We start from the raw sequence: 24,716 nt of genomic DNA, 5'->3' as shown, positions 1-24,716 counted from the left end.
AGAAAACAAGTCAAAAAATTTTAAAAATACATAAAATTTTATCTTAAATACATACAATTTACCTTAAAATGCATATTTTATTTCAGTAGCCAATGACCATCAATCAAACAAAGAAAATGAAAATGAAACTAATTTTATGAAGAAAGACAAATCTATGGAGTGGTTTACAGAAAGTGAAGAATGACATGGCTCAACTAAAGCAACTGGACCCACTAGCCACAAAATGTCAAATTAAATGCAAGACAGTTGCAAAATGGGACAGTTACCCAGTTGTACAATGTTCTTTAGCTTCTGTTATTTTTCAAACATATGTAAAAGTTTTACAAATCATAGTAATAACTAAAAATACCAATTTATGACAGTAGTGACTGATAATAATATAAAGTTCTAATTTGATGCTTCTCTGTCTTCAAACTGATTGCTGTCACCTCAGGTATACTCAGTTCAGTTGTTATTTGAACTTCCTCCACATGACAAGCAGGGCTTGACAAAACAATTAGGGTCATAACACTGCATTAATTAAAAGAAAGAAAAATTTAATTAATATGTCCTGAAGACATTACTGACATGTGTGACTAGTTTGCCAGTGAACAAGTCTAGCAATATAGAGACATGGTCTGTATGAAAAATCAGAATGGGATTCTTCTGTAACAGAAAATGTATAATACACTGTATAAATGGTTTATAATTGTTCACCAAAAGGTGTTGAAATATTAAACACTGTCCCTTTCCTGTAAGCTTTTTCTCAGAAAAAGTTTTAATCATTTGTTTTGAGGCTACTTTGCTAGTTTGTATACAGAAACTTTGTTAGTGATCACACAGTAACTCTACAGATAGGCTTATAACCAAATGGATAATCCTGTTTCATAAAGCAATGAATCTGATACCAAGTTTCATGGCCTAAATAATGTGCACATACAAGGACCTAAACTTGTTTTTTGTTTTTTTGGAGCATTTTAGGAATTGCACTTTGCAATTAATTTAACAAAATATAAAAACATAAAACATTACATTTTGTTTTCTGTACAAAAAAAAAAAAATCCCGAAGAGTAGAATATTTGATAGTTATGCGAGTGTATTATTGTGTGAATGTGTTAGTCAATATGGTCAACACACTTAAGAATCTACAATATTATCAAAAACACAGCATAAAATAAACTGAATGTTGTGCTTGTTTTAAACTCTATTTTATTTGGAGTTCTTTAAAGCCTCTCCTTCCAACCCCCAACCCTATGTAAGAAAGAAAAAGTTAATGGGGAGAGAGGCCACAGATCCCTTTACTTCTATTTGTTCAGGGTCAATGGGTTTTTGGAGGGCTATAACAATCTCTGTCAACAGCAAATACAGCAAGCAGCATTTATCTGAGGTAGGTCCCCTACCTCAGAGTCCTAGGCCACGACCTTCTCCATGCTGCACGAGGCAGGCCATTACCAGCTGGCAAAGACCACACCATGCCGGAGGCAATTATCAGCTGTGGACAAGCCCAAACTAAAATCTCACACTTGGGATTAAAACAAAAACATATTTACATAATGTTACCGAGTTTTTGAGGAAATAAAAACTTCCATTACATACCCCCTTTTGTAAAAAAAAAAAAAAAAAGGCTTTTCTCCTAACATTAATAAACTATATACAATAAAAATAATAAAAATTATCAGGTAAGAATTAGATTTACAAGTCCAGTCAATTTGTATTTGGTATTCTTGGAAAAAGTATTATCTATCCTATCCTGGTAAGTCCAAAGTTCTGTACCTGAATCACTTTCTTATATTTTGTATCTATCAATCTAAAAACATCTCTCTAGAACTAAAACATTGTCTTGGTTCCTAAACAACTAAGCTTAATTGTAGTAAGACTATGACTATCTAGTCTTCAACCCCATCAGTGACTTTAGAAGGAAATATTACTTAAGTATGTAGGAAGTGAAGAGCAAGCAGCTTCCAAAACTATAGACATGACAGACACAGATGACTGCCTGAACAGTCACCAGAGACTTCCCTGTTTCAGTGGGGCATCCAGTCTTCAGCTGATGGGCCCAGAATATCTGACAGACTTTTCTGTGAAGCAGGAATTTTGAAGGACCAACCACTTAGTCTCTGCAAAGTTAGACAGTCAATTTCCCAGTGTCATGCTTGTTCACAGTTTGGACAGACAGCCTGCTATCAGCAGGTGAAGGACAGTTTTCTCTGTCCATATTTGTTTCTTTGATTCCTATCATCTTTGAGGTAGATTAGAGGTGCTGCCAGGAACAGATGTGTCTCTCTGAGAAATGCTTTTCATTATTAAAATACCCTTATATACCATAGTCTGTAGATCTCTGAAGTGTTTGAAGACCACCTATTTACTGTTACATAGCACATAATCATATCTATCTATCTATCTATCTATCATATATTAGAGCAACATTGCTTGTATCTAGGTATGTACTATCTGCTTAACCTTGAAAACATATACATAAGACTAAAACTTATTGTTGTAACTAACTAAACTAGTATCTAACAAGACTACAGGTACGATTATTTATAGTGACTACTAATTTGCATCTCCAACCATCCTGAACAGTTTGCAATATTTAGCTTTCATAAGACTAGAACTTCACATCACATTTTCAAATAAGCTACATATTGCAACACATTAAGCAAAAGATGAACAAAACCCGAGATTTCTACCAACATGCAATAAATGAGTTGCATATGTACAATACATTAAGAGTTGAACAAAGTAATCTTAAATTTCTATCAATATACAATAATCCATACCAATGTAAAATATTTGACACTAGTAGATTCAATAATCGGTTCATCAAAAAAAATTGTTTATCCTATCATCCTATACCCCCACTTTTAAATTATCATTCCCCCTTTCCCCTCTTCTCCTTAACACTAGATAGGAGAGAAAAATAAGGATAGAGGGGAGAAAGAAAAAGATCCCTATTCTAACCCTTTACTTGTTTTCCTCCTTTATCATGACCAATCCATAACCCACCAAATGACCAAAAACACCCACATGACTTCTTGGGAATGGGGGTGTTGTGTTCTTAAAATTACTTCTTGCTTTCTGGGGGTGAAAACCTCTTTTGGGTACTCTTAGAAAAGGAGAATATTGGCCAAGCATTAGAAGAGCTAGCTGTTTTTGTTTGTTTTGTCCAATCTGTTTTCTGTCCAGTCTTTGTGTGTGTGTATGTTTGTCTAGTGTCTGTGGGATTGATCATTTGGGCTACACCTTTTGAAGTTGTAGATTCTTGAGGAAACAGTAACTGAGGCAGTCTGTGAGGCTAAATCATCTGGGCTACTTGTTTTATCTTCATTGTTATCTGGTCTTTTGTTCTGAAAATAAGCTTTAAAGGGTAATATTATAGGTACATCTCTGCATCATGAAGACCATGCAGCTAATAAGATCCATTTGCCATGTGAAGACATTCATGTCTCAGCTAGTAGGAGGTCTTCCCTGGTGAAATCTGATTTTTATAAGTTTGGTTGGTAACCACTTTTTTTCATTCCATGTAGATACATAAACATAAGCTTGTCCCAATCTCAAAACCATTCCAGGTTTCCATTCTGCTGTCAACACATCCTTATAGTAAATGGTTTGGTTTTGCTCTACAGTTTTTTTTCTATAACCCAGTGTCCCTCAGCCACTACTGTTTCTTTTTTCACCAACATTAAAAAATTTTAAAGTTAACAAAGCATTATTTAGCCTGTCCCTGGGGTCTTTACTGTCCCTTTTTGTTTAATAAGCATCTCTTTCAAGGTATGGTTAGCTCTTTCTACAACTGCTTGTCTTGCAAGATTGTGTGGTATACCAGTAATGTGCTTTATATTAAAATATGCAAGGAGTTGCTTCATCTTACTGGACACATGCAGGAGCATTATCATTTGTGCAGATATCCCCATAATTGCCATTATTTCTAATAAATGTATAATTACACAACCAGTCTTTTCAGAACTTAAAGCAGTTACCCATTGAGACCCTGAGTATGTGTCAATGGTATGTTGTAGACATACCTTTATTTTCCAAATTCTGCAAACTGTCTGTCAGATTTCATTTCTTTTGGTACCCCTAGGGTAAGTTCCAGCAGGTAATGGAGTTTGGTTATACACAGAACATGTAGGACATTTATTTTTATTATTATTTCTTTGGTTTGTTCCAAGTGATAGCATTTTTTTTCTTTAAATATTTACTGTTAGCATTGTTTATTTTTTTCATGAAATTTTGAGGCTTCTAACACATTTCCTATTAGTAATTGGTCAATTTTCTCACTTCCTCGGCCAATTGCCCTGATAAACCTGTATGAGACAGAATATGAGTAATATATAATGGATAGTTTTTACTTTTGATGGCCTGTTGGAATTGAATAAGTAACAAAGTTAATTCTGAGTTATCAGGAATAAATTCAGCAGTTTCTCTGATAGCCATTTTAACTGCAGATCAGCGTCTAACAACAGCTGACACCAATCCCTTCCAATCTTGGGGAATAAGTCTGTTTTGCATAGTCTAGTTACTTAATATTTGCTTAACAAATGATGAATGCATACAATATCATATAACATACTCTTTAAAATGCTTTAGATCTAGTATTTCAGTTGGACACCATGTCATCTCATAATAAGCCTCGCCACCAATATTAGCAGGCATATGTTGCACAAATACAGGGAAGACTGGCAGTGCCTGTGTAGGCCCAGGCGACTCCTCTGGAGGTGCACTTGACTCCAGAGCCTTTTTGGCCCACAGGCTTCCGGTTTTTCCCCACCCCCTGCCACACACACCTGGCAGTGCATGGAGAAGAGCAGGGTGGCAACAGTAGGGAAACACCCATTTTTAGTTACTTGGTCTGAACGCTTTTTTTCTTCCTTTATCAGCAGCACTATTTGCTTCCCAAGTGCTTCCATCTCTGCTGCAAACTCTCTTGTTGCAAACCAACTCTGCAATCCTTTTCAAAACTAGAGACTTGAGTGACACTTCTGGTTTTCACATTTCATCCACTTTTTCCTCAAACCTCTTCATATCCACTCGTAATTATTCAGTCACTCTTCCAATCCTTTTAAAAACGGAATACAGGCCTCTGAAGGGGCCATGTTTGTAGCTGGGTAGAGAAAAGACTGGGGTTTTCTGCCTTTCCTTTTGGCCTATGAGCAAAGCTTATTCTTAAGTAAATGGGACAGAAGCAGAAAAGCAAGGCAAATTGACTGTGATTATATTGATTGTTATGAAACAAGCTTTGGACTGATGGCTAAAACTATTAAGTGGCTTCCAGATACCTAGATCATGATGAATTCTTTCTGTTGCTCCTTCTGGAAATGCAAAGAAAATAAATCTACATATCTGGACAGAGTCCTAAAATCCTACTGGTGTTATTCTGGGAATATATATTTAGCTCTTGCTATGTGGCCTCTACAGAAACTTTGACTAATTTTGTAGTAACAATGTCTCACCTTTCTTGAAAATGGTTGAGATAGTGTGTCTGTGACATTCAATGGCATTAACATATTTTGGTTACTTTTTCTGTTGTGTTTACTGTCCAGATAGCCACTGCTTGGGTAGTGATTAAAATTCAATGGAAAACATTACAAAACGGAATACAGGAAGAAGACAAAGCAAAAACAGAAAATCCAGTCTGGGAGCAACATTGGAGAGAACCCGGTGGCAGCTGCCACTATAAACTTTTTACTGACATATTAAAACTGTACATTCATTCCTTCGTAACTTTCCATCTCCTCCATGGCATTAGAAACCAAGTTCCCCATTATTCCTAAGCCAGTTCTGGGTGTCACTTGTGAGCCTTTTTATCTGCTTTAATTGGTTTCTTGCCAACCACATTGGCACCATATTTGGAGATCCTTAAAGCCTCTCCCTTCCAGCTCCCCAACCCTAGGTCAGAGAGAGAGAGAGAGAGATAGCAGAGAGGGAATGCAGACCCCTTAACTTCTTCCAGCTGTTTGGAGTCAATGGTCCTTTTGGGTCTATTCCAATCTCCATCAACAGCAAATGCAGCAAGCAATCTCCTCCAAGTTGCTGCGCCACAAAGCACCTCTCCCGTGTCTCTCCAAGTCACCACATTGTCCATCTCTGGTCTCTCCCAAACTGTCACAGGCCACAGTTTGTCTCTCCAGGCTTTCCTATTTATTTTCCTCAGAGTCCTAGGCCTTGCCCCTCTCCATGTTTTATGAGGCAGGCAGTTACAAGCTGCTAAAGACCACACCACACAGGAGGCAGTTATCAGCTGTGGACAAGCTAAAATCCCACACCTGGGATTAAAACAAAAACATATTTACATAACATAACTGAGTTGTTAAAGAAACAAAAATTTCCATTACAACTGAAGCTCACCATGGGTTCTCCTCTTGAAACACTTCATTTCCAACCTCAATTTCCTATTGAGAATATAATTGTAAATCTTCATTGATGTTTAGTCTGACTTTTGGATATAGAATTCCACTTCTCTGTTTTGTAAGGCAAACCACATAGCCAGTTTCTAACTGACCTAACTTATCTGTTCATAGAACTAAGTTCACAGATGCAGATTCATCCAAAAGTTCAATAACCTGTGTGATGCTTTCAGAAAAGTGAAAAATGTATTTTAAATTTCTATCAAAATAGTAACTTTATGTAGTTACATTTCCCATCCAAATTTAAAAGCTATTACCTAAACCCAGATGCAAGAGTTAAATGAAAGATTAAAAAGGCAAGTTAGGTGGTGAGGCAGCTCAATGGTAGATTGTTTCCCTGGCATGCATGGCCCTGGGTTCAATCCTCAGTACTAAAACAAAACAAAACAAAACAAAACAAAACAAAACAAAACAAAAACAACCAACCAACCAAACAAACAAAAAACCAGAAAAGAAAAGAAAAAAATTAGGTCACAAGCGATTTTATTGTCTTACTAAGTAAAAACAAACAAACAAAAAACCAGATCATTATTTAACTTTACGGTTAACATTAGATTTTCAATTTTCCAACCTGTCAGAAAAAATATCTATTACTGTTTTTGTAAAAGATTATTTAAATAGCAATATAATGGAATTTGAGTCATGTGGTCATTTTATAAAAATTTTATGAAATGGCATGTACACCTTACCTAGTTACAAAATAATCATTTTATTTTTTTATCATTTTATCAAAACAGGGTTTCTCTGTGTATCTCTGTCTGTCCTGGAACTCTGTAGATCAAGCTGGCCTCAAACTCACAGATCCATCTACCTCTGCCTCCCAAGTTCTGGGATTAAAGGCGTGCACCTCCACCGCCTGACACAAAGCGGTTATTCTAGCCCGATGTATAAGCAAAATAAAAATAGTTTCATCGGGAGGCTGAGGCCAGAAAAGTTGCTAAGAGTTTAAGGCAGCCTAGGCAGTGAACTGAACTTCCAGACCATTCTGGGCTACAGTGAAACCCTGTCTTAAAAAATGGAGGGAGGCCCCTCACCACCTGAGGCAAGCAGGGGAGCTGCCCTTGCGCCTTGCCAGCTGCAGCAGAGTAGAGCTGGCCCTGGGAGTGTGGGCTGACCAACTTAGCTACCACCCAGGCCCCAATCCAGAACTTTGATTTTCTCACCCCAACATCTACCCCATCTGTGAACTGCTGAACACTTGAAAAGGCCGGTCCTGCAGACCCAAAGCTGCAGAATCTCCATGACAGCAGACAACAGGATATCTGAGAGGAGTCCCAGTGGCTCCAGTATTGACAGTGTAGCAGATTCCAGAGGTCTCAAAACAGACCAGTGACCCATTGCAGTGAACATTAGCAAGTGAAAACGTGTGGACAAAAGGGTATATTACGGAACACACTGTGACATTCTACAGCTTCCATGACAAGAGTTTTTTTTTAAAAATGCTATCTTATTCACTTTATTGGGGGAGTGGGGAGGTCAAGTGAGGGTGGATATGAAAGGATGGGGAGATGAGTGGGATTGGGATGCATGATGTGACGTTCACAAGAATTAGTAAAAAGTTTTTTGTTTTTGTTTTAAATGGGGGGAGAGGAAGAATTTTGAAATCACAAAGAAAACCAGGCTGAGGCTGTGGCTCAGTGGTAGAACATGGGATTGGCATGTGCAAGGTTCTGGATTTGATCTCTAGCATCTCAGACACAAGAACCAACAAAAGCCCCACTCCCACTAGTGGCTTACTCACTTTGCCAGGTATCCAGCACATACACCACTCTGTTTGCGATTTGGGACCAGGGCAGGTAAAGCAACGGGAGGATCTAAAACATCCACAACCACCAACACCAGGCTGCTTGCTTCCCTCCACCCTCAATTTAAAATTTTAGTTGTCGGCCATGGTGGGGCACACCTTTGATCCCACTACTTGGAAGGCAGAGGCAGGTGGCTCAGTGAGTTTGAGGCCGGCCTGGTCTACATACTGAGTTCTAGGACAGCCAGAGTTACATAGTGAAACCCTGTCTCAAAAAAGTCATATTTATTGAGGGAAGCATACACGTGCCACAGCATGCTTACGGAGCAGAAGAGAACTTAAAAGTAGTTCTCTCACCATGTGGGACATTTAGGACTGTTCGGTTTGGTGGCAAGCCCTTTTACCTGCTGAGCCATCTTTAGCTTTATCCTTTCCTCCTTCACACTCAATAACATAGAAATCATTTAAAATAACCCACTGCATCAAATGTTAGAGAGTTTATGTCTTCCTTTTAAAATATCACTATAAATAAAATTCACATCGTCTGGTCATTCTTGGGTATGACTTAATCTCCATGAATCACACCAGTGTTGCTATTCTTTTTAGCCCAGTCACAGTGGTCTTTTGTATCTCAAAACTTAGGACTTGTCCTTGTGATCCAACAAAGCAAAAAGTAATTTATGATATTCTATAGTATTAGTTCATAAACTGCCAAGAATTAATTTCCAAAAGGTATTAAATATCTCTGGAAAAAAATCAAATAGTCCAAGGTTACAAAAATTTCTTCCCAATCCCTAACCCGAACTTTGGAGGCAGCCATATGCTAAGCATGTGCCCTTCCTGTGACAGCTTTATGTATATGAACCTGCAATAATTCTGCGTTTTCAATCTACATTATGACTAAACCACACCTTACGACACTGACATTGCACCAATATGCAAACGCTGTGCTCTTTTAAACTATTGAATTTTACAACTTATTTATCCAATAGCTTCTTGATAAACATTCACCCGTTTCTACTCTTACTCTAATACAAATAATACAGGGAATATTCTTCTGCCTAAGTCTGTGTAATGGTAATCAGTTACAAGTCAGGCTCAGGGAGCATGTAAGTTTTATATTCAAAAATACAGTTATTCTGTAAAAAAAAAAAAAGGCACCAATTTATATATCAAATAGCAGTGCACAAGAGTGCCTGTTTCTCAATAACCAACAGTTATCCAACATTTTACATGTGTCAATCTATAATGTGAACAGTTTGTCACTGGGTTTTTTTCTTCTTTTGAGATAGCTTCTTGTTGTGTAGCCCAGCATGACCTAGAAGTCACTAACTAGCCCAGCTTAGTCCAGAACTCACAGTTTTCCACAGTGCTTCCATAACTTGCCTACCACTGCTACTTTTCATTTTTTCTAATTATGGATGAGGTTGAGCCTTCCGTGTGTGTGAGTATCCATGTCTGTATATGTTCTTGGAGAGTATACTTACAGGTGGGGGTCACAGGCTGACACTGGGCGTCGTCCTCGTCTGCTTTCCACCTCTTTTTTGAGGCAGGGTCTCATCGATGAACCTGGAGCTCACCAATTCCACGAGATTGGCTGGCCAGCCATCTCTAGAGATCCATCTGTCTCCCCCTCCCCATGACCTCCTTTATTTACTGCAGTCCTACCTGCTTCAGATAAAAATAAGCTCATTCCACAAGAGCCTGAGTCTATTTCCCTAACAGTGGCCCCTGTGCTGATGTCCATCACCAATAGTGTCACTTGTATCCCAAGATGGAGACATAGCATGCTGACTCATAAATACATGCCAAGCACCCATTCTTGCCTTACACTACTGTCAAGAACGAGTCAAGAAAGAAATGGAAAGTGGACTGGGCTCTGGTCCTGGCAAAGAATTTATATTTTGCTTGATAAAATAAAAATTCAAAAGTCAACCAGTGTACTCCTGGAATCCCAGCATTCAGAAGACAGAGGCAGGTGGCTCTCTGTGAGTTCGAGGCCAGCCAAGTCTACACAGTGAGTTCCAGGACACCCAGGGCTACACAGAGAAACCCTGTCTTGGGAAAAGGAGGGGGGGCAGCTGAAGAAAGGGCATTTTATGAAGGTTAATATGGCAAGGAAATACATGAGAGAACAGAAAATCAGTTATGAGGTTATTAGACACCTTTTGCTTGAAATGATAGAAAAAATTTTAATGTAAGCAAAAATGTAACTTTACCAAGAAACTGACTTTTTTTTCTGGCTTCTGAGATGGGGGTGGAGGTCTCAAGGTTTCCCAGGCTATCCTTAAACTTGCTATGTAGCCAAGAAACTGAACTCATCTTCCTGCCTCCCACTTCCACATGCTGGGATTACAAGTATGCACCACTGCATGCCAAAAGAACAAAGAAAACTCTTGAAGACTGGGCACTGTGGCACGCACCTGTAATCCCAGCACTCTGGGAGGCAAAGGCAGGCGAATCTCCGTGAGTTTGAGCAAAGCTTGGTCTACAAATTGACTCCAGGACAGCCAAGGCTACACAGAGGGAGGAAGGGGAAGAGAGGAAGAAATGAGGACTGGAGAGATGGCTCAGTAGTTAAGAGTACTCTGCTCTTCCAGAGGCCCTGAGTTCAATTCCCAGCACCCACATAGTGGCTTACAACCATCTGAAATGGGATCTGATGCCTTCTTTTGGTATACAGACATACATGCAAAGCACTCATATACACAATTTTTATATAAACAAATAAACCTTTATTTGCCAGACTGTGGTGGGTGGCACGTCTTTAATCCCAGGACTCAGGAGGCAGACAGGTGGACCTCTAAGTTCAAGGCCAGCCTGATTCACAGCATAGCCAGGGCTACACTGAGAAACCCTTTAAAAAATAACTTTTAATTTAGAACAATACTATTCAGGAGTTTGGAACTTTGATATGTAGACGAGGCTGGCCCAAACTCAAAGTCATTTTCCTGCCTCCGCCTGCTTTGTACTTAAGGCATGCACCACCTTGCCCTGCCTAGTTGTCTAATTTAAAAACCAAAGTGACCAGATACGCAATGGTGACACATCTGCATGGCTTTGCTGTGTTTTGTGGGCCTGGTGGAACTCCATCCCTAGGCAGATAGAACCTCTGGAGTCTTGAAATGAGAGTATCTGTGATTATCCAACTGAGATCTCAAAATATCCCATTTGCTCCTTGAAAGGGGGGCAGGGGAGTGGGTGTGTGTTTCAGTTACCACTCCTGCTCACCCACCAGAACAAGCTTCTCCATCTCCCAACCAGTCTGATGTGGTTTTAGGGGTGGCACAGCCTACAAGAGGTGGAAGGTTTACTGGAAGGGACTCCAGTGATGTGGCCTTAGGAAGTAGCCACCCATGCTTGGATGGAGCTTTTCCAGAATGCAACTCCTTGGCACTCCCAGGCATCAGTATTTAACCCCCAATAATCACGGTGGCTCATCAAACTGGATGTAGATGGAATCATTTTTTTGTTCTGTTGGTGTCCCATCTGTGGTAGACAGTCACTTATGTCTCTCCCAGTGAAAAAGAATGGACTTTTGATGCGTTCTAGGCAAGCCCTCTCATACTGTTATGTCTCTAACCCTAACATAAATGTGTATGTGATAATATATTTCTAGTAACAGACCTTATTAAGTAGCATTACTAAAGTACCGGCACAGGGGCTACAAGATTCAGTAGACACACTGTGGGCAATTCTGGTAACCGGAATTCGATTCCAGGATTCCACAAGGTGACAGTAGAGAACTGACTCTAGGAAAGTTACCCTTTGACCTCCACACTTGACTGTAGGCGAGTGACACACATACATCAAATACTATCACAATGGTACTATAAAATTTACCCCTAAACCGCTCAACATCCTCTTAAAGTATTGAACACAAACACTTAATAGCTGTGGGGAACAACGGAGTACGTCTGTTTAGCAAGTCCACAGCATTCTCATAGTAAACTGGCATAATCTCCATTGTAGATAAGGAAGTGGTGAACATCAAATTTAAATTTCTTTCTAAAATTATCAGTGTCTGAACATGTTTAAAATTCCAACATGTTGAAAACCAACAATGGTCGGTGATGAGGACATTCATCTGACTGTGTTAGTGGGCCCGTCCTTGCCTTTCCTGGGGCAATCCCCATGGCACTACTTCTGGGTATGTTATGGTGGGCCCTCTTCCATCAATGATACGTAGTCCCCCAAAGCTGGCCTCCGCAGAAGACTGTTACTGGAGAACTCGTCAAGATCTACGTGGGGAACTTCCCTACGATCACGCTGAAAGGGATTTACGCGTCGTCCCAGGACACTAGCTCGTTACTATTAAAGTGTCCGACGTTGCAGAGCCGAAATAATTTCTTTAATTGCGTTTTTCTCTTTCCTGCCTGAGCTGTAATAAACTCCCAGGCCCGGAGGGGTCTCCTCTCTGGAAGGGGAGCAAAAAGAGGAAGCGTGAAGCTCTCCCGGCTCGGTCGCCAAATGGGACACGGTGGACAGCAAGCGATCCTCGGAGTCACAGCGTGGAGGGTAGCAGTGGCCCTGCTCTCGAGGGGGTGACTCCTCCCGCGAGGTCCACAGTGTCTGAGGTTTTCCACACAGTAGAGCCGCCAGGTCCCCACAATCCCGACGCGCGCCTCAAGGCAAGGACCAGCAACAACAGAACCGCGCTCCCTCCCAAGGCACCAGCCCAAGGTCCAGCAGGACAGCTTCGGCACCAAGCTTCGGTCGCCTCTGGAGGCGCCTCAACCTCACAGGAACCACAGCGTCCTACAGAGATCACGACGTCCTGCAAGAGCTGTCGCACACGTGTGACGCAACCGCACCCCAGCCCGACCGGCTGGTTTCGGGGCAGGGCAGGCTGCCGGCTTACCGGCGTCGCTGGCTGAGTGCGTCACGGCGCCTGGGTCCAGCAGATGGGCGGAGCCTGGGGCTCGTTGACTTCGGGGATAAAGTTCTTGCTTTTCCCGAGCGGCCAGGTACAGAGTTTACTGCGCAGCACCCTCCACCTAGCCACCCCGGGACAGGAGGACCAGGCAAGCGTAAACGCAGAGCCTTGTGGCACCTGGGAAGTTCTCTACCAGGTTTAAGTCACTGGTGGTGGCGGACGTCACCCATCACCCCGAAGAATCAAACGTAAACCTGCCCTGAGATTCAGTGGTCAGACGTCCTAGGACTGCACCGCTTACTGATGAGCAGGGACCCGGGTCAGGCTCAGCCCAAGGTCCAGAGTGTCCACAAAGGCAGAGTAAGACAGTATCAGCAGCTGGGGGTATAGCTCAGTGGTAGAGCATTTGACTGCAGATCAAGAGGTCTCTGGTTCAAATCCAGGTGCCCCCTTGTCTCAGTTTTTGGAAACTAATTTAAACCAGGTATAGCGGTGCAATCCCAGCACTCCAGAGGCAGAGACGAGTGGGCATCTATGAATTCAATACCAGGTTTACCTACTTAGCGAGCAGTAGTATACAGGACAGCCAGAAGCCGGAGGTAATATACTGTGTGCTTGTCCAACAGACTTTTAAAAAACCAAACAGCACAGTTTTTTAGCCCCCCGCCCCCCAAATACAAAACAAAAGCAAAAACTAGCCGGGCGCGGTGGCTCACGCCTGTAATCCCAGCGCTCAGAGAGGCAGAAGCAGGTGGATCTCTGTGAGTTCGAGGCCATCGTAGTCTGCAAAATGAGCCCAGGACGGCCAAGGCTACACAGAGAAACCCTGTCTCAAAAAATCAACCTAGTTAGAAATATCACTATTCCATTTCTTAGCTATCTTGTCAGGGACCTTGCTGAATTCACTTTATCTCCTTATAATAAATCATAAATGCTGATTTCTAATTGAGTTGCAAATTTTCAATATACGTAAAAGGCATTGCCTGATTCTCAATAAACTTGTGCCCTACGAATGAGCAAACAGGAATGAATGATACTTAAATTTAGCTATAAAAGGTAACTTCAGTTTTGTTTTGTTTCGTTTCATTTCGTTTATTATTATTATTATTATTATTATTATTATTATTGAGACTAACCAAGGCCTCAGTATGTAAAGTGCTTGGTTTGCAAGAACTGGGGTCTGATTTCCAGAACCCATGTTTAAAATAGAGGGAGTCAGTGAGATGGCTCAGCAGATAAAGGAACCTGCTCCAGAACTAGATTTCCTAGGGACCCTGTGGAAGAACCCACTTTTGTGGGTCTCCCCTGACACCTACACAAATTTTGTAACATGCATACCCCTCCTGCCATTATATATTTTTTAAAAACACGGCATGGTGGCACATATTTACATATGTAAATCTGATCCTAGGGAAGCAGAAAAGATAGAGGGATGCACGGGGAGTAGAAGGGAGAGACGTTCAGTTTGAGGGCTTTTTTTTTTTTTTTTGAGGTATGAAGAAGTTGGGGATGTCAGCTGAGGAGAAAGGTCAACTGGGTGTTTTCTCTGCCTCTCTGAGCTAGCGGGCTTTCACTCCAGCATCTGGTAAAATAAAATTTAAAAAAAATGAGATTTTTATTAAAAATACCACAGACCAGTGGAGAGAAGATCCTATTTCAGGCAAGGGGATGCAAGTGGTACACAGACATACATGCAGGCACTCACCCAGACACACAGAACTAAAATTAAACAGTCTTTTAAAAATGGAAAAAATAGCTGGGCAGTGGTAGCACACACCTTTAAACCAGCACTCACAGAGAAACCCTGTCTATAAGTAAATAAGAAAGAGAGAGAAAGAAAGAAAAAGAAAAGAAAAGGAAAACTCTTTCATAGTCTGAGAGTGTAGCTGCTCCTTAGCTAATTGCATGTCTAGCTTGCATCAGGTCTCAAGCCTCACCATTCAAGCCTCACCACCACTGGAAAAAAATTCTATTCATATTCTTTAAGATTACCTCATTTTGTCTCTCAAAACTGAATTTGACATCCTGTCCCTAAAACTTCTTCAATAGTATTCTTATGTTACTTTTTAAAAAAGATCTATGCATATGAATGCTTTGCTGTATATACGCATGCGTGTCTACCACATGTGTGCCTGGTGCCCTCAAAGGCCAGAAGAGGGCGTCAGGTCCCCTGAAACTAGAGTTACAGACAGTTGTGAGCCACCTTGTGAATGCTCGGACAGAACTGGGGTTCTCTACAAGAGCAGCAGGTGCTTTTAACCTCTCTAGCCCCTGCTTACATTTCTTTTGTGTTTATCATATTCTGCTTTGAGCATAAAATCATCCAATAAACATTGGTGGGTTTCATTATTTCTAATTTTGTTATTTGTCCTCGTAAGTAAATAAATTAAAAAAAAAAGAACCACATAAGATGCTCTATGAGCAGAAACAGTGCAGTACAACTGTAAGAAAGTGTCAGCTGGGCACAGTGGCACAGCCTGTAATCCCAGCACTTGGTAAGGGAGAAAACAAAGCAAAGGTTAAAATCAGGGATCTCTTTCTTTTTCTGCCTCTCTTTTTCTCTTATCTTTTTCTCTCTTAGTTAGTGTTAGGGGAAAGGAGAGGAAAAGGGAATGATAAAAAGGGGGTGTATAGAATTATAGAATAAAAGGTAGATTATTGAATTTCCTTGTGTCAAATATTTTGTATTGGTATGGATTATTGTCTATTGACAAAATTTTAGGATTGTTTTGTTCAACTTTTGCTTAATGTATTGTACATATGCAATTTATTTATTGCATATTGATAGAAATTTAAGGGTTTTTTAAATGAACTTTTGCTTGATGTATTGTACATATGCAACTCATTAGAAATTGTGGTGTAAAATTCCAGTCTTATGAAAGCTAACTATTAAAAACTGTTCAGGATGATTGGAGAGGCAAATTAGTGGTTAGTCACCTATAAACAATTTTACTTGTAGATTGTTAGATTGTAGATAGAGTCATAGCACCCAAGGAATACCATCCACCTCATTTAAGGTGGTGTCTGTCATTGGCCTGGAGCTCACTAATTAGGATTGAATATTGAGCTCCAGAAAGCCCACTCTGTCTCTGCCTTCCCAGTACTCTAATTATAAGCCTGCCACCATGTTCAGCTTTTTTACATGGACTCCAAGTACCGAATGAAGTTTCTCATGATTGCAAGACAAGACGAGCATTCTTCCCAGCTCGAAAATACCTCTTTTAGCATTTTAAATGAACCACGGCTGGAGACACAAGTCTATAATCCCAGTTTCTAGGATAATTGAGGCAGGAAGACACTATGTCTAAGGCCTGCCTAGGCTACAGAATGAATTCAAAACCAACTAGGGCAACTTAGTGAGACTTTTCCCACAAAACAAATAAGTAAATAAAGGAAGGATGAGGATGTAGTTAGTGTCTACCAAGTTTGTCTAGCACTCATGAGGCTCTAGGTTCAGGGCCAATGTATCAAGCACAGAATAGTTTATACAACTGCTTCTCAACCTGTAGGTCAGGACCCCTTAGGAGGCCAAACTACCCTTTTGCAGGGGTCACTTAAGGCCATTGGAAATTTCAGATATTTACATTACGATTCATAACAATAGCAACATTACAGCTATGAAGTTGCAAGGAAAATGATTTTATGGTTGGGGGGAGATCACCACAATATGGGGAACTATATTAAAAGGTCACAGCATTAGGATAGTTGACTTGGCTGATTTAAATACTGGTGATGTCATAAGATTCAACTATACGGTCATATATTCTTTTTTTTTTTTTTTTCTGAGACAGGGTTTCTCTGTGTAGCCTTGGCTGTCCTGTACTCACTTTGTAAGCCAGGCTGGCCCCAAATTCATAGAAATCTGCCACCTCCCAAGTGCTGTAATTACAGGCGTGTGCCATTGCACCCTGCTCTGTTCCATTTTAATTGTTTTGTTATAATCAATGGGTAGTTAGAAACAAGCTCATTGGCCAGGTGGTGGAGGCTCACACCTTTAGTGCCAGCACTCAGGAAGTAGAGGCAGGAGGGTCTCTATGAGTTCAAGACCGGCCTGGTCTACAGAGCAAGTTCCAGGTCAGCCAGGACCTGTCTCAACAAAGAAACACCAAAACCAAAGATTAAATTACAAATTCATCATTGATTCAACTTATCCTCTTGCAGCTGTATAAAGCTCCACCCAATACCTGCATTCATATTAGTTATTTTGTCATTTTCATCTGCTTACATTTCTCAGAGACACTGGATCTTCTTTTCTTCATCTGAGTCTCCCTTGATGGGAGATGGCCCTTGCCTCTCTCCTCCATCAGTTTTCCCGTGTTTCCTATATCCCATCTCCTCACTGGTTTTGGTAGAGAACATCATCCTTCACTCACAAAGAGAACTTAGAAGCAAAGTCTTTGACACATCATACACTGGGAACCCCTTCCCCCACAGTTTTCCAGAGACGCTGAACAAATTCAAATTACTAACAGAAGTGTGCAAAGCTTCCTTCCCTATTCTGCATGGCCTTGCCAATGTCTGTTACATATTTTTCCAATTATAAACACCCAAGCAGGTGTGAGGGGATTTTGAGGTTTTGGTTGCATTCCCCTGATAATTAGTGATGTCCAATATCTTTACATGCACCTTATTCTTTGGAAAAATGTTGATTCAAGACCTTGGAACCTTTTTAGATGAGAGGAGCCTTATTTTCTAGGTCCTTCCAGCTTGGAACTTCAAGTCTTTTGCTTCTGGAGAAATATTTTCTTACTTTTTTTTTTTTTTAAATTACAGAGAGAGGGATAGGGATGGAGGAAGGGGAGCGGAGAGGTTTGCATGTGTAGGTCAGAGGACAGCTTGCAGGAATTGAGTCTCTCTTTTTACCATGTGGGTCATGGGGTCCAAGCTCAGGTCCTCAGGCTTGTTGGCAAGTGCCTTTACTCACTGAGACTCCACCAGCTCTGGAAAACCTTCTCTGAACAAGTTGTTTAATAGTTTCTTTCTTTTCATTTTCTCTGATCTCTTTCAGGGACTCTTATGCAAATGCAGGGCTTTTCACTCTTCTTTTGTTATTGGGCTATCATTAAAAAAGAACTTCTGAGACTGCTGTGGTTGACACAGGCCTGTAATCACAGCAGGAGATCACAAGTCTGGGTCACCCTTGCAGAGACAGAGCCTCTGTTTGGAAAACAAAACAAAGCACATGCACATGCATTAAAATGTCTTCCTGAGGGGCTAGAGAGTTGGCTCAGTGGTTAAGAGTACTTACTGGCTGCTCTTCCAGAAAATCTGGGTTCATTTCCCAGCACCCACTGCCAGAGCCCGCTGGCAGAGTTGAACAGTTTTTGAGTGGAGAATGAGGATTGAAAGAAAATTAAAAAACCAACACATTACACATGGGATCTGTTCAAGAGGGCTTTCAATAGAAACTGTCACACCTAGTTTATTCCAATAATCCCTTTTTATAGCCAGAGCAAAGCACCTTGATACAATGAAGGGGTTCATAAAGAAGTCAAACTTGTTTACCTTGACCACCTGTCTGTGTGATCCTCACACAAACGAAAGGAAGGGAACTTTGCAAAACAGCCTACCTATTCCTGTCTGCAATTGAAGGCCAGAGCAAAAACATGCTTTTCGAGAGCTAAATAAAAGCAGCTTGACAAACAAGTGGCTCTTCACAGGTCTCCCTTTTAAAAAATATTTTTAAAATTGACCATAACTTGAGAGCTATGGAGCAGATGACTGTGCCTGTCTTAGGTTGTCTCTATTGAAAGATATGTTCTTACCGGTCATTGGTACATGAATTCCATCATTCATGCCCTGTCTTACGTTGAATATTCTTCAGAGAGATTTTGCCCCTTTTTGATTACCAGCCTCCACTAGGGTAGACACTGGAGTTTTATCTTATGCAGATCAGCTTTACCATTAATAAGCCAAGTCATATAACACTCCATAAATGTCACTTAGAAGATGACCCCTTATCAGAATACCAAGCCTGAGAAACATTCACAGGAACCATAATAAAAGAAGGCTGTTGAACAACCAGAACCTGTTGTCCATTTGAAAGCTTAGAAATATAGTTTGTTAGTTTACATTGATGGCAAGAAACATTAAAGTTTGGTTCTTGTATAAAAATGTTGACATTTCCAAACAACAAAACATGGCAAGCTTCCAAATATACATCTGCTGAAAACCAGAATCAGAGCAAAGTCCCATAGTCAGGCCTCTTTTTCATTTTCCTGATTTTGTTGAGAATTGTCCTGATTACCAGACCAATCAAATCCAGTCACACTGTATCTAAAAAGTTTCTCTCCACAAAGTCTTCTCGAGGATGCAGAGTGAAACAAGGTGGGTCAGGAGCATAAGCCCCACACAGCTCTTCCTTTACCATCAGGACAGAATCCACCATGGTCAGCAGCAGGAACATCCTCCTTCTGGGGAACATCTCCTGAAAATAGCACCAAACGTTTCTGGAATCCACCTGGCTCCTTCTGCGTCCTTTGAAAAAACACAAACATGCCCTCTTCTCCATATTAATACAAGGTTGGGGCCCTGCCATATTCCAGTAATTGGATCTTTCCAATTTACTTGAGAATAATTATCTTCTGTATTAGGGTGCCACAATCGATCAGCCACAGAATGGCCTTGTACATCCACATTCAAAAAATTTGAAATAAAGAAAGCACGGTTAATATAATTCTGTGGTGTTTGGGAATATAACTTGCCTTTTTTTTTTTTTTTTTTTTTTTTTTTTTTGCACTTGGTTCTGAAGAGAGCCATGGGCACGCTCCACAATTCCTTGACCTTGAGTATAATATGGAATACCTGTTTTATGATTTATATTCATTTGCACACAAAAACTCAGAAAAGCTTGACTATTATATGCAGTACCATTATTAGTCTCTATAATGGAAGGAATATCAATTGTAACAAAACATTTTAAGCAATGACTTAACAACCTGTTTGGTGGCTTCTCCTGTTAAGGGAATTGCCATGATAAATCCTAAACAAGTATCAATTGTTAGGTGAACATATTTTAGTTTTTCAAATTCTGGGATATGAGTTATGTTCATTTGCTACAAATGATTGGGAGTCAATCCTCTAGGATTGACACTATATTGAGGAACATTAAAATGTTCAGGACAAGAAGAACATAATCTTACAATTTGTCTAGTGGCTTCTCTGGTAATATTAAATTGCTTTCTTAAGCTCTGACTATTTTGATGATGTAAGGTATGAGACTGTTGAGCCAAGTCTTGTTGACTTGGCTAATCTGACCAAGAGTGTGGCTTAATCTGCTAAATCCTTCCCTAAAGTCAGAGGTCCAGGAAGTCCTGAATGTGATCTAATATGCCCTATATAACAAGGCTGCACATAGCTCCGGACACTTTGTTGCATCCCTCTAAATAGATCTTATATTTGTTTATTAGCTGTATCAACATGTGTTACAGTCTCTAGGAGCTGCAAAGCCTTACCAATGGCTATTAGTGTACAAGTTGAAAGAAGTAGAAGCCATATTTTTAAAGACTGCAGCTACAGCTCATAATTCTACAATTTGACCTGAGGTTGGTAATGTTTGCAAAACAAAAGTTTGTCCCTGCTTTTACATATACAGCTTTTCCATTAAAAGATCTATCTGTGAATACTGTTGGAACTTGAGGTAATGGCTCTTCTTCAATTATTTTAGGAAATACAAAAGCATGCTCATTGACAAACTGAAGTAATTTATCTTTTGGATAATGATTTCCAATACACCCTAAATAATGAGTAAAAGCTATGGCCCAACAATATGCATTTGGAAATAACCAGTCTACTTGCTGTTTGGTAAAAGGAACTCCAATTAAGGAGGGCTCTCTAGCAAAATACTTCTGAGATTCTATGTGAGCCATTTGAACCAAACTAGCCACTGCTTCATAAAATGGTATTAAAACTCACACAGGAGACACAGGCAAGTGCAACCATAAGAATAGTCCTTCTTGCCACAATACAACAGTTGGAGTAAGAACAGTAGCCAAAATATATGCACCCCATTCTTTTGAATAATCTATATATTGAACGTGTTGTTTTTTAATAGCTAATTCTATCTTTTGCAAAGCATCAAGAGCTTCTTTGGTAAGTTCCCTTCTTGACAAAGGATCAGCCTCTCCTTTTAAAATGTCATGAAGCAGTTTCAGCTCTCCTGTAGTTAACTTCAGATAGGGTCTAAGCCAATTAATATCACCCAAGAACTTGAAAATCATTTAAAGTTTTTAGGTTGTCTTTCCTTAATTGAATTTTCTGAGGCATAATAGTCTGAGGGTATAATTTATGTCCCAAATACAAATATGGTGGCTCTGTCTGCATCTTTTCTGGAGCAACTACTAAACCTTGATCCTTCAAAGCTTGCTGTAAGTGTGCAAAAGCACTTAATAAAATCCCTTCATTCTTATAAGCCAATAAAATATTATCCATATAATGAATATGTTTGTCTAGTTTTAAAAACAGCTTGAGCCACAAATTTTTGACATAAGATTGGACTATTTGCCAATACCTTGAGGCAACACAAGCCAATGAAACCTCTTCATAGGTTCTTTAAAATTTACTTATGGCACGCTAAAAGCAAATCTTTTACAGTCTTGAGGAACAAGAGGAATAGTATAAAAACAATCTTTCAAATCTAGCATAATCTTAAAAGTATCTCTAGGTATAGCAGAAGGGGTAGATAATTCAGGTTGCAAGGCTCCCATTAATTCCATTGTCTCATTTATTTTTCTGAGATCTTGTAAAAGTCTTCATTTTCCTGATTTCTTTTTTATACAACAAAAATAGGGGAGTTCCAAGGAGAGGTTGATGGAGCAATACAGCTGCTATTAAGCTGTTCCTGTACTAACTGCTCAGTGGCTTTAATTTTCTCAAGGAAAAGAGGCCACTGATCTACCCACACAGGAGTATCTGCTTTTCATATTATTGGATCTACATGAGGTACAGATTGTTCAGTGACCTCCCCTAAAAATAAACCAACCCTTTTAAAACATTTCTTGGGGTAGGCATTAATGGCTGAGCTACACCTTGTCTAAATTTTCCTAATCCCGAATTTGGTAAATATCCTTGATAAAGCATCTGATTGGTAACTACATCACTAGGACTGTAAAGATACACTCCCATGTTACTTATCACATCTCTACCCCACAGATTAACAGAACAGCCAGGAACAATATATGGTTTAAAGGTTCCCTCATGTCCTTCCTCATCCTTGCAAGTTAATTCATCACTACTTCATTCAGGACCTTGGCTTTGTCCTATCCCTTATAATTGCATAATAGAGGTTTGCTTAGGCCAATGCATAAGGCACTGGTTGGCAGTTAAAACAGAGACATCAGCTCCTGTATCCAATAACCCTGTAAAATTTCTTCCACTAATTCGTAACACTAGTTCAGGTACATTGGGAATGATAGCTTGTATCCAATAAGTATCAGAGGATCCAAAACCTGCATCTCCTCTCCTATCCTTCTTACTTGCATTTTTTTTTTCCTGAACTTGGGGAAGCAATGTTAATTGGGCTAATCTTTGACCTTGTTTTAATACAGAAATTCCATTTGGAGAGTGTGTCATAATTTTTATTTCCCCTTCATAATCCGCATTAATTACCCAAGAGCTACTAAAATTCCCTGCATAGTTGTACTACTTCTTCCTAGTAATAATTTCATATTTCCCTATGTAATGGACCACAAACTCCTGTAGGTAAGGCTTGCATCCCCATTTCAGGAGTTAATACTGTGTAGGTGGAGGAACTGAGGTCCAGTCCTGTGCTACCTGAGGTTGCTCTACAGAGGTCCTGAATGGATTTCCTTGCTGAAGTGCCCCATAACATTGTTGCGAGGCCTGGGACTGACCCCTTTTCAAGTTTCCCTGCATTAAAGGGTCTCCTGCAGCATCTTGTTTAGACTTACATTCATTAGCCCAATGCTTTCCTCTCTTACATCTTGGGTATAGACCAGGTTCCTTTTGACTCCCTTCTTTCTTACCAGCATTAGGACAATTTTTTCTTTGATGTCCCATTTGTCCACAACCATAACAACTTCCAGATACTCCATTCATTGAGCCTTTCTGTTGCTGAAATTATACCTCTTTAATAGTCTTCTCTTGTAGGTCGGCAGCCATAGCCACTCCTTGAGTATAAGATGGCCCAATGTCAGAACATAACCTAATATAGTCAGAAATATTTCTTTTCTTCCTAAAGGGTCTCAAAACTGCTTGGCAGGTACTGTTAGCATTTTCATTGGCCGATTGTTTTACTAATAATAATCCAGAATCTGTATCTCCTACAAGTCTGCTTGCATTAATCTTGTTACAAAATCTTGAAATAATTCATCAGATCCCTGACGGATTTTAGACAAATTCTCCACCTGTCTACCTGTTTGTGGAAGTTTATTCCAGGCCCTTTGGGCAGCAGCATTTACTTGAGCATAAACTGTCACATCAAAATCTAATTGCTGTCCTGTTTCCCTATAGGTTCCTTCTCCAGCAAGCATGTTATAAGTTATAGGAACTGCTTAAGCTCAATTGAGTTCAGCTGTAACTTGACAGTGCTCTGAAAATTCTGACTTCCATAATAAATTATCTCCTCCTGATAAACATTCTCTTGCAAATTGCTTCCAGTCCCCTGGGCAGAGGGCGTCAGTAGATAAGTACTCTAACAGCTTGAGTAAAAGGTGCTGTAGGACCATATTGAGCACATGCAATTTTCAATTCTTTTAATTGTTTAAAAGGTATAGGAGCATAGACTCTCACCATATTACTGTCCATCATGTTGCTCTGAACTGGAAAACCATAAAACTCAGTTATATCTTCTCTGTTCTGCCTAGCTTGTTGTAAAAAAGCTTGTAAGGGGGATACAGTTGCCCACACAGTGGACAACTTTTGAGCTACAGCAACTGTAGCAGTCCCAGGAGGAGGGTCTAAGCTTGCAATCAATGAGGGAGTTTGAGTGGGGAATTAAGCCTCATTTTCCCTAGTAGTTAATTCTCCATTTTTTCTGTTTATTTCCTCCAAGCCCCATTCCAACTTTTTTATTTCTTTTCGCTTAAGTTTTTTAAACACTCATATCCAGAATTGGAGGTTGTCTCTCAGAATACTTAACTGCTGCTTTCTCCAACTCTGCAACCTCATCAGGATCTAAGTCATCCTCAAAGATGGGCACCGAACTGCTGGAGCCCGCTGGCATAGTCGAACAGTTCTTGAATGGGGAGTGAGGACTGAAAGAAAATTTAAAAAAACCAACACACTACACATGGGATCTTTTCGAGAGTGCTTCCAATGGAAACTGACACACCTTGTTTATTCAGATAATCCCTTTTTACAGTCAAAGCAAAGCACCTTGATACAATGAAGGGGTGAAGGGGTTCATGAAGAAGTCAAACTTGTTTGTTTACCTTGACCACCTGTCTGTGTGATCATCACACAAACAAATGGAAGTGAACTTGGCAAAACATCTTGCCTATCCCTGTCTCCACATGAAGGCCAGGGCAAAAGCATGGTTTTTTTTTGTTTTTTTTTTTTTTTTTGTTTTTTTTTTTTTTTCACTGACAGCTCGATATCAAAGCAGCCTGACAAACAAGTGGCTCTCCACAACCCACGTGGCAGTTCACAACTGTCTGGAACTCCAATTTCAGGGAGTTACAGTTTCCCAACATTCTCATACAGACATACATACAGGCAAAACACCAAAGCATGTAAAGTTAAAAATAAATAA

The 24,716-nt window shown here is 40.1% G+C and overlaps 2 protein-coding genes and 1 non-coding gene across 6 annotated transcripts in view; 2 read left to right on the top strand and 1 right to left on the bottom strand.

Annotated features, from left to right (window-relative positions):
• Positions 1-1,563, top strand: part of Spdya (speedy/RINGO cell cycle regulator family member A) — a 35,017-nt gene extending 33,454 nt beyond the window's left edge. For all 4 annotated transcript variants that reach the window (XM_060364695.1, XM_060364702.1, XM_021647167.2 and 1 more), the window contains one exon: positions 87-1,563. In XM_060364695.1, coding sequence (XP_060220678.1) covers positions 87-184 — 98 coding nt within the window. In that variant the 3' untranslated portion in view covers positions 185-1,563. The remainder of the gene's footprint in view (positions 1-86) is intronic.
• Positions 560-24,188, bottom strand: Trmt61b (tRNA methyltransferase 61B). Its single transcript, XM_060379089.1, is given in 12 exon segments — positions 560-645; positions 4,261-4,286; positions 6,328-6,490; positions 8,605-8,642; positions 8,644-8,725; positions 8,728-8,757; positions 8,760-8,794; positions 9,801-9,920; positions 12,415-12,542; positions 12,544-12,755; positions 19,374-19,483; positions 24,100-24,188. Coding segments are annotated over 12 exon segments (1,119 nt in total).
• Positions 13,387-13,458, top strand: Trnac-gca (transfer RNA cysteine (anticodon GCA)). The gene has a single exon. It is a non-coding gene; the product is annotated as a tRNA-Cys (tRNA).
• Positions 24,189-24,716: the final 528 nt, after the last annotated feature.

Source organism: Meriones unguiculatus, chromosome 1, assembly GCF_030254825.1.
Source record: "Meriones unguiculatus strain TT.TT164.6M chromosome 1, Bangor_MerUng_6.1, whole genome shotgun sequence".
Taxonomy (NCBI): Eukaryota; Metazoa; Chordata; class Mammalia; order Rodentia; family Muridae; genus Meriones; species Meriones unguiculatus.
The sequence above is the reverse complement of the archived record's forward strand: the minus strand, read 5'-3'. Positions and strand labels throughout refer to the sequence as shown.